The 23,326-nt window shown below is 47.8% G+C and overlaps 1 protein-coding gene across 2 annotated transcripts in view; it reads left to right on the forward strand.

The window, feature by feature from the left end:
• Positions 1-4,993: 4,993 nt before the first annotated feature.
• Positions 4,994-23,326, forward strand: part of LOC119941990 (mitochondrial import inner membrane translocase subunit TIM16) — a 161,341-nt gene continuing 143,008 nt past the window's right edge. For both annotated transcript variants that reach the window (XM_038762618.1, XM_038762616.1), the window contains exons 1-3: positions 4,994-5,071; positions 20,232-20,328; positions 21,235-21,309. In XM_038762618.1, coding sequence (XP_038618546.1) covers positions 5,009-5,071; positions 20,232-20,328; positions 21,235-21,309 — 235 coding nt within the window. In that variant the 5' untranslated portion in view covers positions 4,994-5,008. The remainder of the gene's footprint in view (positions 5,072-20,231; positions 20,329-21,234; positions 21,310-23,326) is intronic.

A 23,326-nucleotide genomic window follows, 5' to 3' on the forward strand; every position in this document is an offset into this window, starting at 1 on the left:
TCTATTTATTGATATTAATGTCTAATGTCTGTCTCCCGCTCTAGACTGCAAGCTCATTGTGGGCAGGGAATGTGTCTGTTGATCATCAATCGTCATCATCAGTCGTATTTATTAAGCGCTTACTGTGTGCAGAGCACTGTACTAAGCCCTTGGGAAGTACAAGTTGGCAACATATAGAGACAGTCCCTACCCAACAGTGGGCTCACAGTCTAAAAGGGGGAGACAGAGAACAAAACCAAACATACTAACAAAATAAAATAAATAGAATAGATATTTACAAGCAAAATAAATAAATAAATAAATAGAGTAACAAATATGTACAAACATATATACATATATACAGGTGCAGTGGGGAAGGGAAGGAGGTAAGATGGGGGGATGGAGAGGGGGACGAGGGGGAGAGGAAGGAAGGGGCTCAGTCTGGGAAGGCCTCCTGGAGGAGGTGAGCTCTCAGTAGGGCCTTGATCTATTGTACTCTCCCAAGCGCTTAGTACAGGGCTCTGCACACAGTAAGCGCTCAATAATTATGATCGAATGAATGATTGAAAGCTGCCCCCTACACCTACGGTTATGAGGTGGTGGTCCGGTGGAGGTGTGCCTGAAGAAAAATATCCTATACTTCCCTACTTCCAATAGTCTCAAGCCGTAAACTCTGGTTTCAGGAAACGAAGCTGTAATAATAATAATAATGATAGCATTTATTAAGCGCTTACTATGTGCAAAGCACTGTTCTAAGCGCTGGGGAGTTTACAAGGTGATCAGGTTGTCCCACGTGGGGCTCACAGTCTCAATCCCCATTTTACAGATGAGGGAACTGAGGCACAGAGAAGTGCAGTGACTTGCCTAAAGTCACACAGCTGACAATTGGAGGAGCTGGGATTTGAACCCCTGACCTCTGACTCCAAAGCCCGGGCTCTTTCCACTGAACCATGCTGCTTCCCCTAACTGTAGCTGTAGCTACGTATCTGAGAGCACAGTGCCAAAAGTCTACTATTAAAGTGCTCTCACGCTGCACAGAAATCAGAGATTGCTAGCTTGGAAATAGCAGCTGATGGAATTTTGCTTGGTACTTTTTGTTTTCCCGAACCCCTGAATGTCACGTCTCTCATTCTGTCCTCACAACGTCCCCAGAGGTAGGCATCGTTCTGCCCATTTTCCAAATGAAGATCCTGCGGCGTAAAGAGGATAAGTGACTTGCCCGAGTGGGGCAGGCAACAAGCTAATGTGAGAGCTGGAAGGGTACCCAGAAGAGATAATAATAATAATAATAATGTTGCCATTTGTTAAGCGCTTACTATGTGCAAAGCACTGTTCTAAGCGCTTGGGGGATACAAAGTGATGAGGTTGTCCCACGTGGGGCTCACAGTCTTAATCCCCATTTTACAGATGAGGTAACTGAGGCTCAGAGAAGTTAAGTGACTTGCCCAAGGTTACACAGCAGACATGTGGCGGAGCTGGGATTCGAACCCATGACCTCTGACTCCAAAGCCCGGGCTCTTTCCACTGAGCCACGATCTGCAGAGCACCCTAATCTCCTGACTCCCAGTTCAACGTTTTAAACACAAACACACTTCCTCCCTCAAGACTTTATTTGTTCTTTAACCTGACCTAATCGCCGCTGATCTCCGCAACAGGAGCCTATATTTCCTAACTCAGACCAGTGTGGCATTATCAGGCTATGCCTTCCGATAGCAGTAGTAAAGTTGTCCATCTTTTGTTCAAACAGCGGCGTATACTGAGAACCTACTGTGTCCACAGCTCTGTACTAAGCGCTTGTGTGATTGCCAAAGTACCGTTGCAAAAAGCGTGGCTCAGTGGAAAAGCCCGGGCTTTGGCTTTATCTCTATTTATTCTGGTGACTTGACACCTGTCCACATGTTTTGTTTTGTTGTCTGTCTCCCCCTTCTAGACTGTGAACCCGTTGTTGGGTAGGGACCGTCTCTATATGTTGCCAACTTGGACTTCCCAAGTGCTTAGTACAGTGCTCTGCACACAGTAAGCGCTCAATAAATATGATTGAATGAATGAATTATGCTCCCAAGCGCTTAGTACAGTGCTCTGCACGCAGTAAGCACTCAATAAATACAACTGATTGAATGAATGAAGGGAAGCAGCATGGCTTAGTGCGTAGAGCACGAGCTCGGGAGTCAGAAGGATCTGGGTTCTAATCCTGGCTCCGCCACTTGTCTGCTGTGTGACCTTGGGCAAGTTACTTCACTTCTCTGTGCCTCAGTTACCTCATCTATAAAGTGGGGATTAAGACCACAAGCCCTATATGGGACAGGGACTGTGCCCAACCTGATTTACTTATATCTACCCCAGCACTTAGTTCAGTGCCTGGCACATAGTAAGCACGCCTCCACTAATTGTCAGCTGTGTGACCTTGGGCAAGTCACTTCACTTCTCTGTGCCTCAGTTACCCCATCTGTAAAATGGGGATTGACTGTGAGCCCCACGGGGGACAACTTGATCAGCTTGTAACCAACCAACGCTTAGAACAGTGCTTTGAACATAGTAAGCGCTTAATAAATGCCATTAAAAAAAAACAGATGCCTTAACAAAAAAAAAAAAATAGGTGCCACAGTAGTAGATTCAATTGAATTAGGTTGGACACAGCCCCTGTCCCTTATGGAGTTTAAGAGTGGGACAGAGATTGTGTCCAACCTGATTACCTTATATCCACCATTCAATTGTATTTATTGAGCGCTTACTGTGTGGAGAGCACTGTACTAAGCGCTTGGAGAGCACAATACAGCAATAGAGACAAGTACCATAATTATTATTATTATTATTACCCACCTGTCCACACAAGCCAGAGCCGGCCTGTCTCCCTTTGAATGGAAGCAGAGCACTGTACTAAGCGCTTGGAAAGTATAAGACAGCAATAAATAGAGACAAGCACCCTAATTATTATTGTTATTACCCACCTGCCCATACAAGCCAGAGCCGGCCTGTCCTCCTTTGAACAAGAGCAGAGCACTGTACTAAGCGCTTGGAAAGTATAAGACAGCAATAAAGAGAGACAAGTACCTTTATTATTATTATTATTATTATTGTTACCCACCTGCCCATCACCGCCCGAGCCGGCCTGCCCCGCTTTGCCTGGGGGCAGGGGCAGGGGATAAGCAGGACGGAGGCCCAAGAACAGTGCTTGGCACATAGTAAGTTCTTATTAATAATAATAATAATGATGATAACGATGGCATTTGTTAAGTGCTTACTGTGTGCCAAGCACTGTTCTAAGTGCTGCAGGGGATACAAGGTAATCACGTTGTCCCACGTGGGGCTCACAGTCTTTACCCCCATTTTCCAGATGAGGGAACTGAGGCCCAGAGAAGCGAAGTGACTCGCCCAAGGTCACACAACTAAGTGGCAGAGCCGGGATTAGAACCCACAACCTCTGACTCCCAACCCCGAGCTCTTTCCACTGAGCCACAATGCCCTCCTCCCCCTCCCCATCCCCCCTGCCTTACCTCCTTCCCCTCCCCACATCACCTGTATATATGTGTATATGTTTGTACGGATTTATTACTCTATTTACTTGTACATATTTCTTCTATTTATTTTATTTTGTTAATATGTGTTGTTTGGTTGTCTGTCTCCCCCTTCTAGACTGTGAGCCCACTGTTGGATAGGGACCGTCTCTAGATGTTGCCAACTTGGACTTCCCAAGTGCTTAGTCCAGTGCTCTGCACACAGTAAGCGCTCAATAAATACGACTGACTGACTGAATGAATGAATGAATAATGCCAAGGTCACACCGAGTCCAGTGTTCTGCCCACAGTAAGCGCTCAATAAATAGGATTGAATAACTGAATGAACGAATACGTGGTTCAGTGGCAAGAGACCGGGCTTGGGAGTCAGAGGTCGTGAGTTCTGATCCCGACTCCGCCACTTGTCAGCTGGGTGACTTTGGGCAAGTCACTTCACTTCTCTGGGCCTCAGTTCCCTCATCTGGAAAATGGGGATGAAGACTGTGAGCCCCCCCGTGGGGCAACCTGATCACCTTGTAACCTCCCCAGTGTTTAGAACAGTGATTTACACATAGTAAGCGCTTAATAAATTCTATTATTATTATTATTATTATTATTATTATTGTTATCTGGGCCTCAGTTCCCTCATCTGTCAACTGTGGATGAAGACTGTGAGCCCCACGTGGGACAACCTGATCACCTTGTATCGACCTCAGCGCTTAGAACAGTGCTCGGCACAGAGTAAGCGTTAAACAAAATACCATTATTATTATTATTGTATTATTATTATTAATTAGCAGGGGGCTGCGGCCCAACGGCTCCCGGGACCCGCCAGCCAATCAGGAGCCGCGGCGCGTGACACCTGCCGGGCGGCCGCGCTGGAAAGAAGGGGGCGTGGCCTATTGGGGTGTGGAAGCGGCTATTGGGCGAGGGGCGGGACGAAGGTGGCGGGGATTGGCAGGGGGGAGGGAGGTGGGCGGGGCCTAGAAGGAGGCGGGGATTGGACGGGAGGAGGTGTAGTGGGCGGGGCCTGAGGAGGGGCGGGGCGGGGATTGGCCGGGTGGATGGAATGGGCCTCAGGAGGGGCGGGACGGGGGGGGAGGAGACGAGGATTGGCCGGGATGAGGGAGCGGGGCCTTTGGTGGGGCGGTGCGGGGATTGGCCGGGAAGGGGTGGGTGGGCGGGGCCTCGTGAGGGCGGAGCAGTGTGGAGGAGGCGGGGATTAGGCGGGTGGGCGGGGCCTCAGGTGAGACCGAGTGGGGATTAGCCGGGAAGGAGTGGGCGGGGCCTCAGGAGGGGTGGGGCGGGGATTGGCAGGGAGGCGGTGCCTCAGGAGGGGAGGGGCGGAGATTGGCCGGGTGGCGGGGGTGGGCGGGGCTTCAGGAGGGGCGGGGATTGGGCGGGAGGCGGGGCTCATGAGGGCCTGGGCGGGGATTGGGCGGGAGGCGGGGAGGGGGGGCGGAGCCCGTGGTCGGCGGTAGCGGTAGCGGTAGCGGTAGGGGCAGTCGGTCCGTCCGCCCGCCCGCCCGTCCACCATGAGCCGGTTGAAGCCGTCCAAGTTCCGGCACACGGAGGCGCGGGGGGCCGCCCGCCGACAGGTCAGTGACCGACCGACTGTGAGCCCGCTGTTGGGTAGGGACCGTCTCTCTATGTTGCCAACGTGGACTTCCCAAGCGCTTAGTCCAGTGCTCCGCACACAGTAAGCGCTCCGTAAATACGATTGATGATGATGATGACTCGATCGGGGCCACGTTTGGCCCCGCCCCGCCCCGCCGCTCAGTACAGTGCCCTGCGCACAGTCAGCGCCCAATAAATACGATGGAATGAATGAATGCCCCCCCCCCCTTCTAGACTGGGAGCCCGTTGTTGGGTCGGGACCGTCTCTAGATGTTGCCCATTTGGCCCCTCCCGAGCGCTCAGTACAGTGCTCTGCACACAGCCAGCGCTCAATAAATACGATGGAATGAATGAATGGATGAATGTCTCCCCCTTCTAGACTGGGGGCCCGTTGTTGGGTCGGGACCGTCTCTATATGTTGCCCATTTGTACCTCACAAGCGCTCAGTACAGTGCTGTGCACACAGTCAGCGCTCAATAAATACGATGGAATGAATGAATGAATAAATGTCACCCCCTTCTAGACTGGGAGCCCGTTGTTGGGTCGGGACCGTCTCTATATGCTGCCCATTTGTACCTCGCAAGCGCTCAGTACAGTGCTCTGCACACAGTAAGCGCTCAATAAATACGATGGAATGAATGAATGAATGTCTCCCCCTTCTAGACTGAGGGCCCATTGTTGGGTCGGGACCGTCTCTATATGTTGCCCATTTGTACCTAACAAGCGCTCAGTACAGTGCTTTGCATGCATTCATTCAGTCAGTCGTATTTATTGAGCACTGACTGTGTGCAGAGCACTGGACTAAGCGCTTGGGAAGTACAAGTTGGCAACATATAGAGACAGTCCCTACAATGAATGAATGTCACCCCCTTCTAGCCTGGGAGCCCGCTGTTGGGTCGGGACCGTCTCTATATGTTGCCCATTTGTACCTCACAAGCGCTCAGTATAGTGCTGTGCACACAGTCAGCGCTCAATAAATGCGATGGAATGAGTGAATGAATGAATGTCACCCCCTTCTAGCCTGGGAGCCCGTTGTTGGGTCGGGACCGTCTCTATATGTTGCCCATTTGTTCCTCACAAGCGCTCAGTACAGTGCTCTGCACACAGTCAGCGCTCCATAAATACGATGGAATGAATGAATGTCTCCCCCTTCTAGACTGGGGGCCCATTGTTGGGTCGGGACCGTCTCTATATGTTGCCCATTTGTACCTCACAAGCGCTCAGTACAGTGCTTTGCATACATTTATTCATTCATTCAATCGTATTTATTGAGCGCTGACTGTGTGCAGAGCACTGTACTAAGCGCCTGGGAAGTCCAAGTTGGCAACATATAGAGACGGTCCCTACCCAACAGTGGGCTCACTCTATAATCCTGTCTATTTGGGTGGTATTGACACCTGTCTCCTTGTTTTGCTTTGTTGTCTGTCTGCCCCTACTAGCCCGGGAGCCCGTTGTTGGGTGAGGACCGTCTCTATCTGTTGCCCAATTGGACTTTCCAAGCGCTTAGTACAGTGCCTTGCGCACAGGAAGCGCTCAGTAAATACAACGGAATGAATGGAAGTTGCAGCCTGTTCCTCCCGGCCCGCAGCACAGCCGCCTCGGCCTCGCCCGTCATTTCCCATCACGCTGGTCTGGTCAGAGTCCACCTCTCGGGCCGCCTTCTTAATAGTAATAATAATAACGATGGTATTTGTTAAGCGCCTACTAGGTGCCAAGCACTGTTCTAAGCGCTGGGGTTGATACGAAGTAATCAAATTGTCCCACGTGGGGCTCACAGTCTTCATCCCCATTTTACAGATGAGGTGACTGAGGCACAGGGAATGATGATGATGATGGTGGTGGTATTTGTTAAGCGTTTACTGTGTGCCAAGCACTGTTCTAAGCGCTGGGGTTGATACGAGGTAATCAAGTTGTCCCACGTGGGGCTCACAGTCTTCATCCCCATTTTACAGATGAGGTGACTGAGGCACAGGGAATGATGATGATGATGGTGGTGGTATTTGTTAAGCGTTTACTGTGTGCCAAGCACTGTTCTAAGCGCTGGGGTTACAAGGTAATCAAGGTGTCCCACGTGGGGCTCATAGTCTTCATCCCCATTTTACAGATGAGGTGACTGAGGCACAGGGAATGATGATGATGGTGGTATTTGTTAAGCGTTTACTATGTGCCAAGCACTGTTCTAAGCGCTTGGGTTGATACGAGGTAATCAAGTTGTCCCACGTGGGGCTCACAGTCTTCATCCCCATTTTACAGATGAGGTGACTGCGGCACAGGGAATGATGGTGATGGTATTTGTTAAGCATTTACTATGTTCCAAGCACTGTTCTAAGCGCTGGGGTTGATACGAGGTAATCAAGTTGTCCCACGTGGGGCTCACAGTCTTCATCCCCATTTTACAGATGAGGTGACTGCGGGACAGGGAATGATGATGATGGTATTTGTTAAGAGTTTATTATGTGCCAAGCACTGTTCTAAGCGCTGGGGTTGTTACGAGGTAATCAAGGTGTCTCACGTGGGGCTCATAGTCTTCATCCCCATTTTACAGATGAGGTGACTGAGGCACAGGGAATGATGATGATGGTATTTGTTAAGCGTTTACTATGTGCCAAGCACTGTTCTAAGCGCTGGGGTTGATACGAGGTAATCAAGTTGTCCCACGTGGGGCTCACAGTCTTCATCCCCATTTTACAGATGAGGTGACTGCGGGACAGGGAATGATGATGATGGTATTTGTTAAGAGTTTATTATGTGCCAAGCACTGTTCTAAGCGCTGGAGTTGATACGAGGTAATCAAGTTGTCCCACGTGGGGCTCACAGTCTTCATCCCCATTTTACAGATGAGGTGACTGCGGCACAGGGAATGATGATGATGGTATTTGTTAAGTGTTTATTATGTGCCAAGCACTGTTCTAAGCGCTTGGGTTGATACGAGGTAATCAAGTTGTCCCACGTGGGGCTCACAGTCTTCATCCCCATTTTACAGATGAGGTGACTGTGGCACAGGGAATGATGGTGATGGTATTTGTTAAGCATTTACTATGTGCCAAGCACTGTTCTAAGCGCTGGGGTTGATACGAGGTAATCAAGTTGTCCCACGTGGGGCTCACAGTCTTCATCCCCATTTTACAGATGAGGTGACTGCGGGACAGGGAATGATGATGTTGGTATTTGTTAAGAGTTTATTATGTGCCAAGCACTGTTCTAAGCGCTGGGGTTGTTACGAGGTAATCAAGTTGTCCCACGTGGGGCTCACAGTCTTCATCCCCATTTAATTCATTCATTCAATTGTATTTCCTCTCCCCCTCCGCATCCCCCCTGCCCTACCTCCTTCCCCTCCCCACAGCACCTGTATATGTTTGTACAGATTTATTACTCTATTTATTTTACTTGTACATATTTACTATTCTATTTATTTTATTTTGTTAACATGTTTTGTTTTGTTGTCTGTCTCCCCCTTCTAGACTGTGAGCCCGCTGTTGGGTAGGGACCGTCTCTATATGTTGCTGACTTGTACTTCCCAAGCGCTTAGTCCAGTGCTCTGCACACAGTAAGCGCTCAATAAACACGATTGAATGAATGAATGAATACGAATGAATGAATGAACTGAGCGCTTACTGTGTGCAGAGGACTGTACTAAGCGCTTGGGAAGAACAAGTCGGCAACATATAGAGATGGTCCCTACCCAACAACGGGCTTGCAGTCTAGAAGGCGGAGACAGAAGTAACTGAGGCACATGGAATGATGATGATAATGGCATTTGTTAAGCGTTTACTATGTGCCAAGCACTGTTCTAAGCACTGGGGTAGATACGAGGTAATCAAGTTGTCCCACGTGGGGCTCACAGTCTTAGTCCCCGTTTTCCAGATGAGGGAACTGAGGCACAGAGAATGATGATGATGATGGCATGCACTGTTCATCATCATCATCAATCGTATTTATTGAGTGCTTACTGTGTGCAGAGCACTGTAGTAAGTGCTTGGGAAGTACAAATTGGCAACATATAGAGACAGTCCCTACCCAACGGTGGGCTCACAGTCTAAAAGGGGGAGACAGAGAACAAAACCAAACATACTAACAAAATAAAATAAATAGAATAGATATGTACAAGTAAAATAAATAAATAAATAGAGTAATAAATATGTACAAACATATATACAGATATACGTGTATATATATATATATACACTGTTCTAAGCGCTCGGGTAGATACAAGGTAATCAAGTTGTCCCACATGGGGCTCACAGTCTTAATCCCCGTTTTGCAGATGAGGGAACTGAGGCCCAGAGAATGGAAGTGACTTGCCCAAAGTCACCCAGCGGACAAGTGGCAGAGGCAGGATTAGAACCCACGACCTCCGACTCCCAGGCCCGAGTTCTTTCCACTAAGCCACGCTGCTTCTCACGCTGCAGTATTCATTCATTCATTCATTCAGTCGTATTTACTGAGCGCTTACTGTGTGCAGAGCACCGGACTAAGCGCAAGTTGGCAACATATAGAGACGGTCCCTCCCCAACAACGGCCTTCCTATGTTTTGTTGTCTGTCTCCCCCTTCTAGACTTGTGAGCCCGCTGTTGGGGAGGGACCGTCTCTAGATGTTGCCAATTTGTACTTCCCAAGCGCTTAGTCCAGTGCTCTGCACACAGTAAGCGTTCAATAAATACGATTGAATGAATGAATGAATTCCTGGGGTTTGAAAAACTCACTTTCCATTGATGTCGGCCAGGGCGCCGCCCAGTTTTTCTCCACGGCCCGGGATTCTGGATGGTCTGTGTATTAGGAGGTGCCAGGCACTGTGCTAAGCGGTGGTTACAACAGAGTTGGTCAGCAGCAGGTGCTCTCCGCAGACCCTGATGCTTCTGGAGGGACCAATCCCTCCTCTCCCCCTCCTCCTTCTCCTCCTCTTCCCTTCCCATCCCCTTTTTATCCCTCTTCTCCCCTCCCACCCCGCCAGTGATGTCTTTCATCTCCCTTTTAACTTGTGACCGAGGAGTTACTTGACTTACATTTTAATCCCTGAGCAGTCCCGATCAAAAGCAAACCGCACCAAACCACACCTTGAAAACGGCTGACTGTGAAACCTACACCCTGCTGAACTCACCCCAGGGCAAAATCTCCATTAATAATAATAATTATTGTAATAATAAGCGCTTACTATGTGTCAAGCACTGTACTAAGCTTTGGAGTAGAGACAAGGTCGTCACGTGGCTCGGTGGACAGAGCACGGGTTCGAATCCCAGCTCCGCCACACGTCTGCTGTGTGACCTTGGGCAAGTCACTTAACTTCTCGGAGTCTCAGTCACCTCATCTGTAAAATGGGGATGATGACTGTGAGCCCCACGCGGGACAACCTGATCCCCTTGTATCCCCCCATCATCATCATCAATCGTATTTATTGATGATTGATGATATTATTGATGATATTTATTACTCTATTTATCTATTTATTTACTTATTTTACTTGTACATTTCTCTCCTATTTATTTTATTTTGTTGGTATGTTTGGTTCTGTTCTCTGTCTCCCCCTTTTAGACTGTGAGCCCACTGTTGGGTAGGGACTGTCTCTATGTGTTGCCAATTTGTACTTCCCAAGCGCTTAGTACAGTGCTCTGCACATAGTAAGCGCTCAATAAATACGATTGATTGATTGATTGATTGATTGATTTATTGAGCACTTACTATGTGCAGAGCACTGTACTAAGCGCTTGGGAAGTACAAATTGGCAACATATGGAACAGTGCTTTGCACATAGTAAGCGCTTAACAAATGCCATTATTATTATTATTATCAGGTTGTCCCCCGGGGGGTTCACAGTCTTAAAATGGGGATTATACGGATGAGGTAACTGAGGCACGGAGAAGTGAAGTGACTTGCCCAAGGTCACACAGCAGACAGGTGGAGGAGCTGGGATTAGAACCCACGTCCTCCGACCCCCAAGACCGTGCTCTTGTCAGTATGGCCAGGCTGCTTCTCCATTCCACTGCACCCTCCGTGACACGAATCTTCCTGGTTTGGTTCTCACCCAGAAGGTTTTTACTGCGCACTTTGCTCAACTCCCCTACGAGACCAAATCATCATCATCATCAGTCGTATTTATTGAGCGCTTACTATGTGCAGAGCACTGTATTAAGCGCTTGGGAAGTACAAATTGGCAGCATATAGAGACAGTCCCTACCCAACAGTGGGCTCACAGTCTAAAAGGGGGAGACAGAGAACAAAACCAAACATACTAACAAAATAGAATAAATAGAATAGATATGTACAAGTAAAATAAATAATTAGAGTAATAAATATGTACAAACATATATACATATATACAGGTGCTGTGGGAAATCAATCGATCGTATTAATTGAGCGCTTACTGTGTGCAGAGCACTGTACTAAGCGCTTGCGAAGTACAAGTTGGCAACATATAGAGACAGTCCCTACCCAACAGTGGGCTCACAGTCTAAAAGGGGGAGACAGAGAACAGAACCAAACATACTAACAAAATATAATAAATAGACTAGATATGTACAAGTAAAATAAATAATTAAAGTAATAAATATGTACAAACATATATACATATATACAGGTGCTGTGGGAAATCAATCGATCGTATTAATTGAGCGCTTACTGTGTGCAGAGCACTGTACTAAGCGCTTGGGAAGTACAAATTGGCAACATATAGAGACAGTCCCTACCCAACAGTGGGCTCACAGTCTAAAAGGGGGAGACAGAGAACAGAACCAAACATACTAACAAAATAAAATAAATAGAATAGATATGTACAAGTAAAATAAATAATTAGAGTAATAAATATGTACAAACATATATACATATATACAGGTGCTGTGGGAAATCAATCGTATTAATTGAGCGCTTACTGTGTGCAGAGCACTGTACTAAGCGCTTGCGAAGTACAAGTTGGCAACATATAGAGACAGTCCCTACCCAACAGTGGGCTCACAGTCTGAAAGGGGGAGACAGAGAACAAAACCAAACATACTAACAAAATAGAATAAATAGAATAGATATGTACAAGTAAAATAAATAAATAAATAAAAAGTAATAAATGATACTTTGCTATAGGTCAGTAAGATCAGCGGCGGTTATCCTGCCCTTTTTTTTTTATGCTTGATTTCTTAACCTGATTAAATTTTGAGAATTTACTTCAAGTGTAAAAAAATGAAGTCCCCAGTCACGAGATGCGCGTAGCGTTTCCGCCCTCTCTTCCTCTTGGTGTTTGTGTAATCTCTTTCCTGGCCTTTAGGTCTCTCTTGAAAGCAGCTTGCAGATGAACCTACTCTGGAAAGAACCCAGCGGGCCTCTTTGTGCTCCTTTAGCTGACACTGCAAACCTGTGCGCAAACCAGAGACCCAGCCGGGACTCTCACTGTTGCCTGTAGTCTTTTGCCCTGAGAGGTGCAGGACTCTGTCCTTAACGGCGAGGTCACTGGTACTTTCGAGTGGCCGTTTTTTCACTTTTTTCCCCCCCCTTTGGGTTAGTTCTGTGCAGGGTGGCACACAGAGAGGCCACCCCTGCTCTGCATTTTGCCTTTTTTATTTTTATGGCATCTGTTAAGCGTTTACTATGTGCCAGGCACTGCAGTAAGCAGTTGGGTAGATCCAGGCTAATCAGGTTGGACACAGTCCCTGTTCCACATAATAATAATAACAATAATGATGGCATTTGTTAAGCGCTTACTATGTTCTAAGCGCTGGGGGGGGGGGGATGCAAGGTGATCAGGTTGTCCCACGTGGGGCTCGCAGTCTTAATCCCCATTTTCCAGATGAGGCAACTGAGGTGCAGAGAAGTGAAGTGACTTGCCCGAGGTCACACAGCAGACCCGTGGAGGAGCTGGGATTCGAACCCGCGACCTCTGACTCCAAAGCCCGAGCTCTTTCCACTGAGCCACGCTGCTCACAGTCTTAATCCCGAGATTCTCTTAATCACGAGAAGCAGCGTGGCTCAGTGGGAAGAGCCTGGGTTTTGGAGTCAGAGGTCGCGGGTTCAAATCCCGGCTCTGCCAGTTGTCAGCTGTGTGACTTTGGGCAAGTCACTTCACTTCTCTGGACCTCAGTTACCTCATCTGGAAAATGGAGATTAAGACTGCGAGCCCCCTGTGGGACATCCTGATCGCCTTGTAACTTCCCCAGTGCTTAGAACAGTGCTTTGCACATAGTAAGCACTGAATAAATGCTATAAGTAAATGCTATAAGTATTTTAAAGATGAGGTAACCGAGGCATGAAGAAGTGAGGTGACTTGCCCAGGGTAACACAGAAGACAAGTGGCAGAATCAGGAGTAGAACCCAGGTCCTTTTGACTTCCATGCCCGTGCTCCATCTACTAGGCCATGCTGCTTTTCTCATCATCATCATCAATCATATTTATTGAGCGCTTACTATGTGCAGAGCACTGTACTAAGCGCTTGGGAAGTACAAATTGGCAACATATGCAAATCTCACTTTGAACAGTCATTTATTTAGCACCTACTGTGTGCTCGGGAGTGTACACTATAACAGACATATTCCTTTCCCACAGTGAGCTTACAGTCTCTAAAGGGGAGACAGACATTAATATAAATAAATTACGGATGCGTACATAAGTGCCGTGGACCTGGGAGAGGGGAGGCATAAATAATAATAATAATAATAATAATAATAATAATAATAATAATAATAATGGCATTTATTAAGCGCTTACTATGTGCAAAGCATAAGGGAGCAAGTCAGGGCTACTTGGAAGGGATTGGGAGACGGAAAAGAGGGCTTAGTCGGGAAGGGCTCTTGGAGGAGATGTACCTTCAAAAAGGCTCTGAAGGTCAGGGGAGAGCAACTGTCTGTCAGATATGAAGAGGGAGGGCGTTCGAGGCCAGAGACAGGACGTGGCCCAGAGGTCGGTGGTGAGATAGATGAGATGGAGATACAATGAGTAGGTTGGTATTAGAGTAGCAAAGTCTGTGGGCTAGGTTGCAGCTTAGAACAGTGCTTAGAACATAGTAAGCGCTTAATAAATGCCATCATTATTGTTATTATTACTACTATCCTCCCTCGTTTACTGTATCAGCTCCTTTGCTGACCTCCCTGTCCCGTCATGCTCCCCACTCCAGTCTGTACTTCACTCTGCTGCCCGGTCATTTTTCCGCAGAAATGTTCAGACCACATTTCCCCACACCTCAGGAACTTACACTGGTTGCCCTTTAGTTCCTACCTTAGTGAGATAGGAAGGGGGCAAGGGGATTGAGTGATTTCAAGAGTGAAGAGTTTCTGTTTGATACGGTGGTGGATGGGCAACCACTGGCGTGGGGAAACGTGGTTAGAACATTTCGGCGGAAAAATGACTGGGCAGCAGAGTGAAGTATGGACTGGAGTGGGGAGAGACAGGAGACAGGGAGGTCAGCAAGGGAGCTGATACAGTAATCGAGGTGGGATAGGATAAGTGCTTGAATTAACATGGCAGCGGCCTGGATGGAGAGGAGAGGCCGGATTTTAGCAATGTCGTGGAGGCTGAAGCAACAGGATTTGGTGTTAGATTGAATACGTGGGTTGAGTGAGAGAAAAGAGTCACGGAAAACTCCAAGGTTACGGGCTTATGAGATAGGAAGGATGGTGGGACCATCTACAGTGATGGGAAAGTGAGGGGGAGGACAGGGTTTGGGTGGGAAGATAAAGGAGTTCTATTTCTGACACATTAAGTTTGAGTTGATGGCAGGACACCAAAGTAGAGATGTCTTCAAGGCAGGAGGAAATGCAAGGCAGCAGAGAGGGAGAGAGGGCGGGGCTGGAGATGTAGATTTGGGAATCATTCGCATGGAGGTGGTGGTTGAAGTCATGGTAGTGAATGAGTTCTCTAAGGGAGTGGGTGGAGATGGAGAATAAAAGGGGACCCTGAACTGAATCTTGAGGGACTCCCACAGTTAGAGGATGGGAAGCAGAGGAGAGCCCCGCGAAAGAGCCTGAGAATGAACGGCCAGAGAGATTGGAAGAGAACCAGGAGAAGACAATGTCAGTGAAGCTGAAATTGGGCAGTGTTTCCAGGAGAAAAGTGGTGATCGACAGTGTATTCATTCATTCATTCAATCGTATTTATTGAGTGCTTACTGTGTGCAGAGCATTGTACTAAGCGCTTGGGAAGTACAAGTTGGCAACATATAGAGACAGTCCCTACCCAACAGTGGGCTCACAGTCTAGAAGGCAGTTGAGAGATTAAGGAGGAATAGGATGGAGGAGAAGCCATTGGATTTGTTAAGAAGGAGATCATCGGTGACCTTTGAGAGGACAGTTTCTGTGGAGTGAAAAGGATGGATGTTATATTGGAGGGGATCAAGGAAAGAATTGGAGGAGGGGATCTTGAACTGGAGACAGCGGATATAGACAACTCACTCAAGGGTTTTAGAGAGGAGTGGTAGGAGGGCGGCTGGAGGGAGCCCTGGGGGTCAAGGGAGGGTTTTTTTTAGGATAGGGGAGACGTGGGCCTGTTTGAAAGCGGTAGGGAAGAAGCCGTTGGAGAGCGAACAGTTGAAGATGGCTATTAGGGAGGGAAGAGCCAAGCGTTTTTATAAGGTGTAAAGGAATGGGGTCTGATGCGCAGGTGGAGGGGGTGGATTTTGAGTGTGGAGCTGGGATTAGAACCCAAGTCCTCTGAATCCCAGGCTCATGCTCTTTCCATTAAGGCCATGCTGCTTCGCTTCATTAGGGAGGGCATCAAGTGTACTTGGCATCAAGTAAACGCTCAATAAATAGGATCGAATGAATGGTTTTGTCTCCAATTGGGCTATTTGGGCAGACTGCTGCATCAAGGTGTACTTGGTTGAATCCAGAGCGAGCGACAATAGGATACTGTCAGCTACTTTATCAGCACACTTTGGAGTCTTGCAGGGTGACAGCAAGTAATGTAAAGGGGATGACAGGGCCTTTGGGGGGGGGGTGAGATTCTCCCTTTGCAGCTAAGTCAGTGAGCCCCGTTGAGTCTCCAGCCTTGGACACACTGAGGATTACTGAGGGTGTCTTGATCTGGGAGCGCTTTGGTGTCAGTTTCGCTAGCACCTGGATGGAAGGAGTGGGTTAAGAGATCATGCATTTCTCATTTTTTTCCTACCAGCATAGGACATTCTTTTCTTGTCAGCCTAGGACACTCCATTGTGTTCCTCAGCTTTCTCACTTCACCCATTCTAAAAACACCATGTTCTGGGAAAACCTACTTGATTTAGGTCAGATTTTCTACGGGGGTGATTCCAGGGAAGAACGTAAAGAGGAAGGCAGAGCCGAAGTCGGGGACGGGGAAAGTGTCTACCAATTCTGTTGTATTGTCCTTCCCCACATGCCTAGTACTGTGATCTGCACACACAAGTTTGTTGTGGGCAGAAAGTGTGTCTGTTTATTGTTATATTGTACTCTTCCAAGGAGGGAAAGCGTCTACCAATTCTTCCCCAAGTGCCCAGCACTGTGATCTGCACACACAAGTTTGTTGTGGATTGTTATATTGTACTCTTCCAAGCGCTTTGCACAGTTCTGTGCACACAGTGAGCACTCAGCAAATATGATTGACTTCCTGACACAGCGAACGCTCAGTAAATATTGTCGATCGATCGATAGGTGTGTGGGAGGGGAGAGCTAGTGGTTGCCACCAGATACTGGGCTAGGAGAAATGGAATGTCTAACATTTTGAAAGTTGCTACTGCTGTGGCTACTGCTTGGGCTGATGAGATGGTCTGCTGCTCTGATCAATCAATCAATCAATCGTATTTATTGAGCACTTACTGTGTGCAGAGCACTGTACTAAGCGCTTGGGAAGGACAAGTTGGCAACATACAGAGACAGTCCCTACCCAACAATGGGCTCACAGTCTAAAAGGGGGAGACAGAGAACAAAACCAAACATACTAACAAAATAAAATAAATAGAATAGATATGTACAAGTAAAATAAATAGAGTAATAAATATGTACAAACATATATACATATATACAGGTGCTGTGGGGAATCAATCAATTGTATTGAGCACTTACTGTGTGCAGAGCACTGTACTAAGCGCTTGGGAAGTACAAGTTGGCAACATATAGAGACAGTCCCTACCCAACAGTGGGCTCACAGTCCACAAAGGGAGAAACAGAGAACAAAACCAAACATACTAACAAAATAAAATAAATAGAATAGATATGTACAAGTAAAATAAATTAATTAGAGTAATAAATATGTACGAACATATATACATATATACAGGTGCTGTGGGGAATCAATCAATCGTATTAATTGAGCGCTTACTGTGTGCAGAGCACTGTACTAAGCGCTTGGGAAGTACAAGTTGGCAACATCTAGAGACAGTCCCTACCCAACAGTGGGCTCACAGTCTATAAAAGGGGAGACAGAGAACAAAACCACACATACTAACAAAATAAAATAAATAGAATAGATATGTACAAGTAAAATGAATATGGTGCCCAGGAGATGACAGGTGGCCAGCAGGTGCTGATTTCAGACTGGATGTGACCACAAAGCCAGCTGCAGTCCCAGCTCCCTCTTTCTCAACAGAAAGAGGATCAAGTTGGGTGGGTAGTCAATAAGTGCTTTCAAAGATCTTTATTATTATTATTAATTATATTATTATTATTATTATATCACACATCATTATATATTTTACTTTATATTATTATATGTTATTATATATAATATGTTATATATTTATATATTATTATTAATAATAATGGTATTTGTTAAGCACTCCCTGTGTGCCAAAGACAGTTCTAAGCGCTAGCACACATACAAGGTAATCAGGTGGTCCCATGTGGGGCTCACAGTCTTAATCCCCACTTTACAGATTCATTCATTCAATCGTATTTATTGAGCGCTTACTGTGTGCAGAGCACTGGACTAAGCGCTTGGGAAGTCCAAGTTGGCAACATATAGAGACGGTCCCTACCCAACAACGGGCTCACAGTCTAGAAGGGGGAGACAGACAACAAAACAAAACATATTAACAAAATAAAATAAATAGAATAGTAAATAGGTACAAGTAAAATAGAGTGATAAATCTGTACAAACATATATACAGGTGCTGCGGGGAGGGAAAGGAGGTAGGGCCGGGGAGGGGAATTAGTTAACCAGGCCACAGAGAAGTTAAGTGGCTTGCCCAAGGTCACACAGCAGACAAGTGGCAGAGCTAGGATTAGAACCCACATCCTCTGACTTCCAAACCCAGGCTCTTTCCACTAAGCCACACTGCTCATGGGGCTTTATTCCTCCCGCCCCATCAGGAAAAAAAAAGTTAAAGAGTTTGGAGTCACGGGACCCTAGGATTTAACTCTAAGTCTCGGTATCAAATTTCACACCTGAAAAACACACTTGGGAAGAGGAACCTTTAGGCGAGTGTCCAAGCGAAATCAGAGTGGCCAGGGAGGAGGCCTGGAAGCAGGACTGTAGTAAATCCAGGGCTCCCTCGGCTTCTCAGTGTGCCATCAATCAATCATTGGGTTTTTTTTTTTTTTGAGCACTTAGCTTGTGTAGAGCACTTTCGGAAGCACTTGGGAAAATGCAGCAGAGTTGGTAGACAGCATCTTCACCCATGAGGAACTTACAGGCTAGAGAGGGAATAAGATAAATTACCGTTTGGGGAAATAGTGGAGTTTAAGGATATGTACTTGAAGGGCTGTGGGTGAGGTGAGCACCAGTCAGTTAGTTGTGTTTATTGAGTACTTACCGTATGCAGATCACTGTATTAAGTGCTCAGGAGAGTCCAATATAACAAGATAACAGATCTATTCCCTGTCCACAACAAGTTTACAGTCTAGAGGATCAAAGTGCTCAAGGGCTACACAGCCAAGGACATAGATAATAGTAATGGCATTTATTAAGCGCTTACAATATGCAAAGCACAGTTCTAAGCACTGGGCGGGGCGGGGGGTTACAAGGTGATCAGGTTGTCCCATGGGGGGCTCACAGTCTTAATCCCCATTTTACAGATGAGGTAATTTAGGCCCCAAAAAGTTAAGTGATTTGGCCAAAGTCCCACAGCTGACAATTGGTGGAGCTGAGATTTGAACCCATGACCTCTGATTCCAAAGCCTGGGCTCTTTCCACTGAGCCACACTGCTTCGATGACAGAGGGAGGGCGAGGAGGGGAAATGAAAGCTTAATCAGGGAAGGCCTCTAGGAGGAGATGTTATTTGAGGAGGGTTTTGAAGGTGGGGAGAGTGATGGGCTGGTGGATATGAAGGGGGAGGGGATTCCAGGCCGAAGGAAGGATGTGGGCAAGGGCTTAGAGGTGGCATAGATGAGCTCAAGGTACAGAGAGTAGGCTGGTATTAGAGGAGTTAAGTGAGGTACAGTAGGAGGGAGAGGGCTGATTGGTGTCTTCAAGTCAGTGATAAAGAGTTTCTGTATGATGCGGAGGAAGTTTTGGAGGAGTGGGAAGATATGTACTGAATGATTTTTCAGAAAAACGATCCAGGCTGCAGAGTGAAGTATGGACCGGAGGTTGGGGGAGGCAGGAAGTAGAGCGGTCTGCGAGGAGACTGGTGAAGTCGTCACTAAATGTGGTGTGTGTTTGCAGTTGGGAGTTTGGGGCAGGAGAAGAGTCCCCGAGGAGCTACCGGCTCAGCTGGCTGTGCTCTGGATGAGGGGATGTCTGGGGGCTGGGGCTCACCTCCCTCCCTCCCTTTCTTCTTTCCTTCTGCCCTGTTCCCACTCAGCCAAGAAGGACCCAGTGTTTCAGCCAAGTGAGCCCACTGTTGGGTAGGGACTGTCTCTATATGTTGCCACCTTGTACTTCCCAAGCACTTAGTACAGTGCTCTGCACACAGTAGGCACTCAATAAATACGATTGATTGATTGACAGACGCTCACTGTAGGGGAGGCATGTCCTTTCACCCGCATCTCCGAGGCTGGTGGGGGGTGGCCTCTGAAGAGGTTTGGAAGCCCTGAAGCTGATCCCAAGCCCCGGACCAAGAGAGGCCGAGGGGCCTCCCAGTCCAGATCTGACCATCCCAGCCACCGGACACCCCTAGGAGATTAAATGTCTTTGGGAGTTTGTACAAGACAGCTGGGATTGGAGTTCTTTCCCAGTTATCCCGGGGCGGTGGTTGTGGATTTGACTCCGCTGCGTCTGTGAGTCACTTGGCTTCCGGGTGCCCTGGTTTCAGCCCTGCCCTCCTGCTCCTTGCTTTTAGGCCTGGATCGGCGACATCCGAGCTGGAACGGCCACATCCTATGGCAATCACATCAAGTCCAGCTGTCACCTGATCGCGTTCAGCTCGGACCGGGCTGGTAAGAGGGGCCCAGGCCTGGAGTGGCGAAGGGGGCTGAGGGCGGAAAGGGGATGGGGATGGTTCCATTCTCTGGAGGAAGTCCGAGGGAGCCCAGTCCACGGGGCGGGGGGATGAAGGCAGTCATCCCCATGGCTCAACTAGCCTCCCAGGGCCCTGGCAAGATCCGAGAGTTTCCGATCAGGGATGAAAAGACCCGTTATGGTGGATTTCTGGCCTGTGAGTTCTTTGAAGCCCGCCCACCCCCGTCTCCATCCTCCTCCCCTAAAATCCCTGCATCTCTTTACTTAACAATTTGTCACCTAAAGGGATAGGTCAGAGGTCCTCAATTTCTTCCACGTGCGTTTCCTCATCCCTCCCCTCTCAGTGTCCCTTGTATGGGAAGTGGAAGGCGATAGGCTCGGACTTTTGTTGGATGGGAGAGGGAAAGCCACAGGACAGTGAGACTGTGAGTGAGAAAGTGAGTCGTTTAGACTGTGAGCCCACTGTTGGGTAGGGACTGTCTCTATATGTTGCCAACTTGTACTTCCCAAGCGCTTAGTACAGTGCTCTGCACACAGTAAGCGCTCAATAAATACGATTGATGAGGAGGAGGACAGGAAATGCCTGATAGGAGAACACAGAGGATTGTCCCAGTGGATCTCCAAGAGAGGATGCATTGCCCAGGTCCCCACTGGGTGATCTTCCAGTCCACAGCCCCAGTACGCAGGACCCACCCGGCTCTGCCTCCTTCTCTCTTAGTTTCGGAATCCTACTCTTAGGGTGAGGGCCAGAGCAAGCTATCACTCTCCCTAAAAAGCCATTTCCCTTCGAGCACTCCCTGCAGCCCAAATGGACAGCTTCTGGTCTCCGGGTCTGGGGTTACGGCAGCCTGTTTTGGGTTTTCTAACCTATGTTTGTCTCTTAGGTGTCCTGGGCATTGTGCCCCTGGAAAGCCAAGGTGGGGACAAGAGGTCTGCGGCTCACCTGGGTTGCCATTCCGGTAAGTGATGTGCCTGGCTAATAGCAGGAAAAGCCGGATGCTCCCTGCCTCCTCTCCTGTTTCTGTTCCTCTGCAAGGAACAGTAAGCGCTTAAAAAATACTGAGAAGCCAAGTGGCCTAGGGGCTAGACCACAGGCCTGGGAATCAGGAGGACCTGGGTTCTAATCCCAGCTCCGCCACTTGTCCGCTGTGTGACCTTGGGCAAGTCGCTTCATTTCTCTGTGCCTCAGTTACGTCATCTGTAAAATGGGGATTAAGACTGTGAGCCCCGTGTGGGACAGGGACTGTGTCCAACCTGAAAACAGCATGGTCTAATGGAAAGAGCATGGGCCCCAGGAGCCAGAGGACATGGGTTCTAATCCAGGCTCTACTACATGTCAGCTGTGTGACCTTGAGCAAGTCACTTCACTTCTCTGTGCCTCTGTTACCTCACCTGTAAAATGGGGATTAAGACTGTGAGCTCTGTGTGGGACGTGGATGGCGTCCAACCTGATTACCTGACCCTATTCCAGTACTTAGAACAGTGCTTGGCACATAATAAGCACTTAACAACTACCAGACTTATTATTAGCTTGTGAGCTCATTGTGGGCTGGAATTGTCACTCTTTATTGTTGTACTGTACTTTCCCAAGCGCTTAGTACAGTGCCCTGCACACCGTAAGTGCTTAATAAATACAATTAAATGAATGAATCTACCCCGGTGCTTAGAACAGTGCCTGGCACGTAAGTAAGCCCTTAACAAATACCATTTAAAAAAATACTATCAATCGATGGATTGATTTAGGGGCCCATTGGAGTCCCCGGAGAGAGCTCTGGGATGCTCCGACTCCTCTCTGTTTTCTGCCCCTGGCAGTACCAGGAACTGCTCACAGTCTGCCCTCGGTGTTGGACGAAGGGGCTTGGATTCTTTGGTTCTGGACCGCCTCCCAGCTGCTCAGGTCTGAGTTCTGGAGTTCCCACTCCTCTTTCAGAACCAATACATTTCGTGCGAGGAGCCTTTGGGAGTGAGAGACTCCTGTGGGGAAAATTGGGGGAATAGGAGGGAGATGCGTAATGGTCTCTAGGAGATGGTGATGACCACGTTGGGCATTCCTCCATTGAGAAGCAGTGTGGCTTAGTGGAAAGAGCCTGGGCTTGAGAGTCAGAGGTTGTGGGTTCTAACCCCGGCTCCGCTACTTGTCAGCTTGTGTGACCGTAGGCAAGTCACTTCATTCGTTCATTCAATCGTATTTATTGAGCACTTACTGTGTGCAGAGCACTGTACTAAGTGCTTGGGAAGTACAAGTTGGCAACATATAGAGACGGTCCCTACCCAACAGCGGGCTCACAGTCTAGAAGGGGGAGACAGAGAACAAAACAAAACATATTAACAAAATAAAATAAATAGAATAAATATGTACAAATAAAATAAATAGAGTAATAAATACATACAAACATATATACATATATACAGGTGCTGTGGGGAGGGGAAGGAGGTAAGGCGGCGGGGATGGAGAGGGGAAGGAGGGGGCTCAGTCTGGGAAGGCCTCCTTTCCACAGATTTCTCTGTGTCTCAGTGACCTCATCTGTCAAATGGGGATAAAGATTGTGAGCCCCACGTGGGGCAACCTGATTTCCTTGTATTAACCCCAGCGCTTAGAACAGTGCTTGGCACATAGTAAGCGCTTAACAAATACCACCATCATCATCATCATCATATGGGGATGAAGACTGTGAGCCCCACCTGGAACAGCCTGACTTGTATCTACCCCAGCGCTTAGAACAGTGTTTGGCACATAGTAAGCGCTTAACAAATACTATTATTATTATTATTATTATTATTATTATTATTATTTCTACCAGTCCGGGAGGAAGTGGAGAGGTAGCCCAGCCAACTGCCCAGAAGGAAATGAGCAGTGGGTGCCAGCTGGAGGAGTGGCAGGGACCTTCTTCTGCCCTTTTCTGGAGATGAGTTCACCAACCACTTCGTCCCCTGGCATCTCCATAGAGAAGGATCAGCCTGCTGCATTGCCTTGGC

This window comes from Tachyglossus aculeatus, chromosome 21 (genome assembly GCF_015852505.1).
Source record: "Tachyglossus aculeatus isolate mTacAcu1 chromosome 21, mTacAcu1.pri, whole genome shotgun sequence".
NCBI classification, from domain to species: Eukaryota; Metazoa; Chordata; class Mammalia; order Monotremata; family Tachyglossidae; genus Tachyglossus; species Tachyglossus aculeatus.